The sequence below is a fragment of the Lissotriton helveticus genome, chromosome 6 (assembly GCF_964261635.1).
Source record: "Lissotriton helveticus chromosome 6, aLisHel1.1, whole genome shotgun sequence".
Classification (NCBI taxonomy): domain Eukaryota; kingdom Metazoa; phylum Chordata; class Amphibia; order Caudata; family Salamandridae; genus Lissotriton; species Lissotriton helveticus.
In genome coordinates this window covers 34,590,836-34,600,215 of record NC_136067.1, presented here as the reverse complement: position 1 = coordinate 34,600,215, position 9,380 = coordinate 34,590,836, and the positions used below count along the sequence as shown (strand labels likewise).

General features: G+C 39.9%; 1 protein-coding gene across 1 annotated transcript in view; it reads right to left on the bottom strand.

Moving 5' to 3' along the window:
• Positions 1-475: 475 nt before the first annotated feature.
• LOC144762157 (uncharacterized) overlaps positions 476-9,380 on the bottom strand; it is a 94,216-nt gene continuing 85,311 nt past the window's right edge. Inside the window, exon 8 of the mRNA XM_078647313.1 lies at positions 476-4,239. Coding sequence (XP_078503439.1) covers positions 1,427-3,367 — 1,941 coding nt within the window. The 5' untranslated portion in view covers positions 3,368-4,239 and the 3' untranslated portion in view covers positions 476-1,426. The remainder of the gene's footprint in view (positions 4,240-9,380) is intronic.

Sequence of the window (9,380 nt, the reverse complement as noted above, 5' to 3'; positions counted from 1 at the left end):
TTTAACGCATGAGTGATAGTTGATTGAGATAATTATAGCTGGTGAATTTTAGTGCTTTTTGTTTAGTTTAAAACATTACACTGTGACTGTAATTTTGAAACCATTAACTGAATCTCTCCGGGGAGTGAGGTTCTATTTCCTCTGCTAATTCGCACCCTTTAGCCACAACATGATATTTTACTGATTCCTGTTGTGACCCTCTTTTGGAATGCTTCAGATACCCCCTTTTTATCAGCACTGATGTCCGTTTACTTTTTGCAATACCAAGTGATCAAATAATCCCCTTACGTAGGACTAGGCTGGTCGAAAATACATTGCGATTTTGAGTTCTAAGAAAAAATATAAAACGCAATATTTAGGTTCATTGACTAAGTCCATTCAAGTAATTGATGTGCATGAAAGGGATGTAAAAGGATTGACACGTATAATCCTCAATAAATTAAATACATCTTTTTAATAACAACTTGGGGCCTGATTTTTTCTTCAAACAATTTTTATTGTGTTTTGTTGAGCTTTGAAATCGGTTGTTACAACAGGGTGAAGAAGAAAACAAGTAGCATCCATCAGGTACATTACAGGTTCAGTAGATAAAGCAACCTTATATATGTTTGGGTGATTTCATTATCAGAATATTGGAAATAATAACAATGAACATGAAAATGCCTGTATTTTAATGTGTCCATTATTAGAGCTGAAGAGAGGAAAATACTGGCTTATCGTGGAGTAAGGAAGAGGAATCTATGACTTGCTTGTTACTACGTGATGCAATATATTGGTGTGAAGTTTCCCTGTGCATCCTGGTAGGATGATGGGACCCATTGGAGGATGTCATGTAGAGCCTCTGCCAACTGGCGTGGAAGGCTAGGTTGGGGGACACACGGTGTTAACTTTATAAAGAAGTAACCAAGGAAGGAACAGAGTCGTGATGGGAGGATGGTGTTAGTTGACATGAGGAAGCCTTGTGGGCTGGAGGATAGCGTACAGGGAGGGAGGTGAGCATAGGGACGGACATCGGAGTAATGAGTCCTGTAGCATGCTACAATTCTTCCATGGAGCTTGGGGCCTGATTTAAATGTTGGAGGATGGTGTTAGTACAATCTTCATCGTGGAGTACTTTGCTCCCACCATGGCAAGGGTAGTCTGCCTGCCACATTTAGAGCAGTCTGCCAGCACAGTGGGCATCTCTTGCATTTACAGGAACTGCCTGCCACATTTAGAGAAAGCTTTGTTTTGAAAGCCTGGTCATAGTCAGAACATTATATGGTCTTTCTCCAGGGTAGAGTTTGTGGTGTAACATTGGCCCTTTCATGCTTTGAAATCCTTGTAACATTCATTACATTTATGTGGTCTTTCCTCTACTATGGTTTCTGAGATGGAACATTAGCACTCGCGTTCTCTTGAAAGCCTTGACGCATTCAGTACATGTTTATGGTTTTTCACCAGTATGAGTTCTCTGATGCAATATTAGCACATTCTTTCTACTGAATGCCTTGTCGCATTCGGAACATTCAAATGGTCTTTCTCCAGTGTGTGTTTGGTGGTGTAACATTAGCTCTCCTTTTGTCTTGAAACCCTTGTCACATTCAGTACATTTATGTGGTCTGTCCTCACTGTGGGTTCTGAGATGCCGTATTAGTGCTGGCCTGCTTTTGAAAGCCTTGTTACATTCAGTACATGTGTATGGTGTTTCACCGGTATGGATTCTATGATGTATTGTTAGCTGACTGTTTGTGCTGAATGCTTTGTCGCATTCAGTACATTTATATGGTTTTTCACCAGTGTGGATTTTCTGATGTAGTATTAGATGTGGCAAGACTTTGAAAGTCTTATCACATTCAGAACATTTATATGGTCTCTCCCCAGTGTGGACTCTCTGATGTTGTATTAGTGCTCCTTTTACCCTGAAAGCCTTGAGGCATTCAGTACATTCATATGGTTTTTCACCTGTGTGGATTCGCTGATGCAGAGTCAGCTCTGATTTTGTCCTACAGCCCTGCTCACACTCCGTACACTTATATGGTCTTTCAACTGTGTGGGCTCGTTGATGTGCTAGTAGATATTCATGAATTTTGAAAGCTTTATTACATTTAATACATTTATATGGCTTTTCAATAGTGTGTCGCCGAAGATGTTGCATTAGTTTTCTCTTTCTGCTAAAGGCCTTTTCACATTCAGTACATTTAAATGGTTTTTCCCCTGTGTGGATTCTCTGATGTAGTATTAGCTCTCCTTTTATTCTAAAGGCCTTGTCGCATTCAGGACACTTATATGGTTTTTCACCAGAGTGGATTCTCACATGTATCATTAGCTGACACTTTGCTAGGAAAGCTTTGTTGCATTCAGTACATTGATATGGTCTTTTCCCAGTGTGGTGCACTTGATGTCGAATTAGACTTGCCTTACCAAAATACGCCTTTGTACATTCAGTACATTTATACGGCCTGTCCCCGGTGTGCATTCTCTGATGTACCATTAGCCGGAATTTTGCTCTGAAGGCTTTATCACATCTAGTACATTTATACGGTTTTTCCCCAGTATGGATCATCTGATGCACTCTTAGAGCTCCCTTTGTCACGAAAGCTTTTGTACACTCAGTACATTCAAAGGCTTTTTTCTCACTGTGGATCTTTTTATGTTTCATTAACTCATCCTTTGTTTTGAATGTCTTGTCACATTCAGTGCATTTATATGGTCTTTCCCCACTGTGGACTCTCTTATGTAGCATTAGCTCTCTCTTTGACCTGTATGCCTTTTCACATTGAGTGCATTCATATGGTTTTTCACCAGTATGAACTGCATGATGTTGCGTAAGCCTTTGCTTGTTCACGAAAGTCTTATTACATTCAGTACATTTATAGGGGTTTTCCCCCGAGTGGGTTCCCCAGTGTAACGTTAGGTGGTGCTTTAATAGAAAAGTCTTGCTACATTCAGTACATTTATATGGTTTTTCACCAGTATGGATTTTCTGGTGCATTATTAGTGAACTTTTTTTACCAAAAGCCTTGTAACAGTCAGTACACTTATATTGTTTTTCACCAGTATGTAGTCTCTGGTGCTCAATTAATGAATCATTTCTCCTAAAAGCTTTGGGGCATTCAGTACATTTAAATAATTGTTTTCTAGGGTGGCTTCTTCGATGTAAAATTAGTTTCCCCTTTGTAATGAAGGTCTTGTCACATTCAATGCATTTATATGTTTGGTTAACAATATGGGTTCTCTGGTGTGCCATTAGCATTGCTTTTCTATTAAAAGACCGACTGCATTCATTACAATTATATTCTTCCCCTTGAACTTTCTGATGGAAAGCTGGATGTTCATTTGTAATGGGGGTATTGTCACCTTTAGTAAATTCAAGAAGGGTTTCCATTGTAAGGAAGTTTCCTTTTAAAAAAAATCTAAAATTATGTTGATATGAAGATTAGCCACAATTATAAAATTAATATGGTTTCTCTTTACAGAGACTTTCTGATGGACCAATGGACCAATGGAGAATTCCTACTCAGACTTTTTTTTAATAGTGTTAGTATGTGAAAATTACATCAATGAGTGGTAAGTGGATTTTCTGATGTGCCTTTATAGGGAAGGAGCTTTACACACTCAAAGAACTGTGTCTGATCACTATTTGGCTTAGTTTCACAATTTAGTGTCTCTGTTTTGTTTTAGCATACATGTAATTATCAGCACACCTTCTACTGTGGATACTCTTATATTCTATAGGCTTTGTCACAATCGGTACTAGCACGGTTGCTTGTATCTTATTATTGATGACTCAAAGGAGAAATCTAATAGATATGTTTTGACAGCTCATATGTTTCACGGGTTAGTATTGCTTACATTGATTTTTTTATACATTGTTGGTGATTCATTTGTAGAGAAGGCTTTTTCACATTCCAACAAGGACTATAATCATCCTTGAAATGAATGTCACTTGTTTATACAGGTGTCACATTTAGCACTGTGTCCTGTCTCGTGTGTAACTTTTATAATGGTTTAAAGTTCCCTTAATAGATAAAATGTCTTTCTTAGCATATTTAAAAAACTCTTGATTTGTAGTAGTTCTATGATATTCAAAATATTAGTTTCTTAACATTTGAAACATTTTTCACAGCAATAATACAGACAAATTCTCCTCCATGAATCAATGTCTCCAAGTTACACTTCACATGTTTTTCAGCTTTCGTTTCTTCGAGTTATGTTCTGATGCCCTTGTGCCCACGAACATGTTTTCTAGGACTTTAGCTGTAATTGAAATAACATGCATTAGGCAGTGCTTTCATAGCTCTATTTCCTGGCAAAAGGCTATTTCATGAGGAAGACGTATGTCACCCAGTGAGCATTTATTCACCCCATAAAGTGCTGCAGATTCACATGCTATACACACTCCCGCATCTGGTGTTGGCCCTGACTCTACAAGTCGTTTTCTCGAAGAAAGTGTTAATGGTTGAAGTTGTGCGTCAAATCCCATCCTCTTGGAGGTTTTGCACATGTTCAACGGCTCCTTTGTTAGATTGAAGTGTTTTTCCCCACCATAGGAAGTGAGGATATAGTCTGCCGAGTTAGGTGTATGCTAGTGAACATGCTGTATATTATTGTGTATTTGTTCCACCATCTAATACCTGCTGGGGAGGCGGGAGGGTACCTGTGAATCTGCATCCCTACACGCTAAAAATAGATGCTTACAGGGTAAGTAACATACTCCATTGGTAGCATGTGTTGGCTGCAGATACACGTTATGCATAGACTGTAAAGCAGTACTCCTCTTGCGGTGGCTTTAAGTGTGAGATGTTGTATTTCTTTGAAATAATGTTCTGAGAATCATTTGCCCCACTAAAGCTTGTTGTCTGGCTTGTACAACCGCACATTAGTGTTTTGTAAATGGGTGTGGGCTTCACCATGTTGCAGCTTTGCAAATGTCTGTTAGTGGGATGTTTCCTAAAAATACCATTAATGCAGATTTCTTACTTGCAGAATGTGTCCTTGCATTGCTGGTAATGTTCTTTTCGCTCTAGTGTAATACTTTTCTATACATTTTACAATCCATCTTGCGATTACAGCTTTTGATATTGGATTACCTTGTCTGGAGTTTGAAAAATGAACCAAATAATTGTTGTATTTTTCTGAATGCTTTAGTCCTAATACATTAAGGCATTTTTACATCTAATGTATGTAACGCTCTCTCTGCAACAGTTTATGATTTTAGAAAGAATACTGATAAGTCGAGTGTCTGATTAAGATGGAAAGGTGATACACCTTTGGTAGAAACTAGGGTTTGACAGCATTTCAGAGATTAGAATTTAAAGCACAGAATTCTGATGAAAAAGAATACCATAAGTACATAAACCTATAAGAGAACCAACCCAAACCTTACGTTTTCTCACTGAAGAGGGATTTTATGAGCTACTGCAACTGGGAACAAATGAGGAAATCAAACCTTCTAAAATGGCTGGTGGTAGTGTTCTTAGAAGCGAACAGGTCTAGTAACTTGAATAATCTACCCAACTGTAATGTACCTGCCCATAAACTGGTCTCAAAATGTGTGATTGTAGGCAAATATTTCATTTTACAGAGCCGCCTTTTTCTTCATTATCACATGTGAGTGTACAAAAAAATAAAACTATTTTGTTTGATTAAATAGACTAAACGTTTGCTCCATGTATCATTAGAATCTACCACATATCGGGTACACATGACCCCAGACTTGCCTCATAGTTCACTAATAGCATTGCTATCAGGGCAGGGATGGAAGTATTTCCCAGTTCATGTTCAAAAACTCTCTTTTAATAAATATGAGGCCATAAGTCGAGAAGTTAGGGATTGCTATTTCCTAATTACGAATCTTTGTGAATCGCAATTAGGAAATCTCAATCCCTAATGTACAAGAATCGAGAAGTTGGAAATAGTGGATTCTAATGTGGTCGCACTAGATCTATCTCATGAATATTAATGAGGTAGGTTACAGTCAATTGAAGCCATCAAAGGGATGGTAGCCTGCTGAGATCAGCAGACCCCCCCCCCATGTCAGTGACCAGTTTTTTATGTATGTATGTATGTATTTCGATTTATATAGCGCACGAATCACCCAGGGGTCTCAAGGCGCTTGCTTAGGGAACCCGTCCTGGTATTCCCCTGTGAGATACCCCAGCAGGGTATCCACAAGGTGAAAGCCAGGCATCCCGCTGCGAGGGGCCGTAGTGGAGATTAAGCAAGCTATTGCCCAGAGTCGCAGAGTGTGACCCCGTGAGTCGAGTAGGCACCGGAGCGAGAATTGTCGAGTCCGTGGAATTTTTTGAGCCCGAGACCCGCCGAGGCGGGGAATCGAACCCTGGTCCACGGCCGATCTCAGCTTCCGGGTCTGCCGCCTCTAACCACTGAGCCACGCTTCTCCTTACTAACAATTTGAAAGATTGTACAGATTATTATTGAGGATTATCTCACCTGATTTTTTAATAAAGCAATGTTCTTTTAATGCAGCCCGTCTTCCTTAAAGGAAAACAGATGTGTTTGAAAAGAAAAAAATGAAATGTTTATGTATCATTTTAAAAAGTAGGTAGTGGTCCGTGGGTCCACTATTTGCATCAAAATTCATTTGGGGGTGGGTGGGGGTGAAGGAGGGACATTGAGACCGCTTCTGATCTGCAAGTGGGCACCACCACCTTTGAGGTGCAGGTGAAAATTAAATGTTTTATGACCGTAAACTGGTCACAAAATATTCATACATACCACTGGAAATCGGTATTAGGAAGGACGCCCTAAACACGTCCCTTTCAAATACTGATTTGCAAATCCAAACTGTGATTCTATAACAGGTTATTGAATCGCAGTTTGGCTTTTGTACATTTTGAAAATCTTTTCTGCAGTCGCAACCTACCCGATTCTGTAAATTGGGACGTTTGAGACCTCAAAAAGGTTTTGTACATGTGGCCCTATATCAATATATCACACTGTTCTGGTTTGACCTTGAGATAGCGATAACACGGAATGTGTCCCATTCTTGTGTCACATGAAGTGTTTTATCAATGCCTAAAAACTGGGCAAGTCGACACCATCATAAACAAAACGACATCGAACACTGCTGACCCAAATACTTTCAGGCCAGTATCCAATATTCCCTTATTAGCAAAAGTGCTAGAAAAATGTGAGCATCAACAACTGTGCCAACACATCTCTAAATGTAATCTTCTGGACGGCTGCAATTAGGTTTCAGACCAAACCATAGTACGGAAACTACAATACTTTATATAGTGGATGACGCCTTGCAAGCTCTAGACCGAGACAAAGCTTGTCTTTTAATTCTTCTGGACCTTTCATCTGCGTTCGATACCGTCAACCATGATAAATTGCTAGACAGACTCGGATGCAGGACGGGACTGTCTGAACGGTCCTCGAATGGTTTAAATCTTTCTTGGAGAATAGATCACAAAGATTTTTAGTTAATCAAACGCTATCATCCCAGTCCTCTATTACGATTGGTGTACCGCAAGGATCAAGTCTTTCCCCAACTCTCTTTCACCTCTACATGGAACCTCTGGCTAAGAGTCTGCAACGCACTGACATCTTGTTTCATATGAATCCGGACGACACACAGATTTACATTAAAGTCTCGTCACTAGAGGAGATAAAGTCAATGAATAAAGCGCTAAAGATGACCATTCAACGGCTAACAAGTAATCAGCTTAAACTAAACGAGCAAAAAACTGATTATTAATTCCCACACCCCCAAATCTTTGCTGAAATAAAGGAACGGACCACACTGATCACCGCACTTAACTGCAACCCGATCTTAGTGGACTCAGCCATATCACTAGGAATCACGTTGGGCAAGAACTTGAACATGCAAACCCACATCAACTTTTTGGCTAAAAACACCCGGTACCACCGGAGATGTCTAAGAAAACTGAAACCATTCCTAGAAACATCAGACCTCAAAATGGCGGTTCAGGCACTGGTCATCGCGAGGATCGAATACGGATGTTCAACTCTATCTGGCCTGCCCAAGATCTCAACAGCTCCACTAAAAGCCAGTCTCAATGAAGCCGCAAGACTCGTAACTGGATCTAGAATATTTGATCACATCACTCCGCACTTAAAAGCTCTGAAGTGGCTACCATACGAAGCCAGAGTACAATCAAATTGGCCTGTATCGCACATAAGGCGCTACACTCTCAAACACCAGCATACCTTGCCCAGAAAGTGATGATATCCGGAGGAGGCAGGTACTCCAGAGGCGCACAAGAACTTGTGCTGAAACCGCCGCTCTTCCAGAAGAAGAAAACATACAACAGAGCTTTCTGAGGCGCCGCACCCAAAATCTGGAACTCGCTACCGCCAAATATTAGAAGAATACCTTTCCATTCAAAATTAAAGAAGGAGGCTAAGGTCTTCCTAATGGGGAATTTCCTACCATAACGCTTTATAAAGAATCAACTAATTCGTCTGTCGATCGATTCATGTTTCCGATCGCTACAGATTTATAACCAGAGGGCTCCTCAATGACTTCCTGAATCCGTACGTATTGGAATTATACAGTCTTCCTCCTGGATCCCCTATCTTGTTAAGCTAGGGAGACGAGTGCTCAGCTAAACTTTGAACTCTGAGTCTTTTGATGGTAAAAGATCATTTGTAATTTGATATATTTGGACAGTTTCGGATATTATCGTAAGTACTGAGAACTTTTACTGTCCACTGTTTTATACAGCTTTATATTATTCTTCATGCGTACGTTTATGTTGCTTGCTATTGGTCGCATTTGGAACAGAGCTAAGCGCTCTGACACCCTAACGGTCATGTTCGCGCTATATAAAACACTAAAAATAAAATAAATAAATGCCTCATAAATCTCAACAAGGCCAGGTTTAGAGAACAGTTTTGATGGCCCAGAATACATTATCAGGAGGAGGGTGTGTTGAAGCGTTAAATTATGGTGTGGTAGTAAGGACAAGCCAAGATTAGTCAGGTCTGCTTCTTTATCGCAAGCTGAACGGCCAGTACAGCCTTGGTCCATGCTCGGCTTGGACATTATGGGCACATTTGACTCTTTCCGGTTTCCAAAAAGTATGTGATCTTGATGGTAGATTATACCTCCAATGAGGTGGTTGTAAGATGCATAGGTTTCATCAACATTCTAGTTATCAGATTTCTTAATAAATGAGTTTTCACCTGGGGATGTTCCAAATACCACCCTCTACAATTTGAATTTGAAATTGAATTTGTATAGCGCATAAAATCACCAGTAGGTCTCATAGCGCTTGCAGAAATTCAGTGAGAGGACAGAGGTGGGTAGACCTAAAAAAGCCAGGTTTTTAAGTTTCTTCGGAATATGTTATGATTGGATTCTGTTCTAAGCTGCAGGGGTAGTGTGTTCCATATTTCTGGGGCTATTT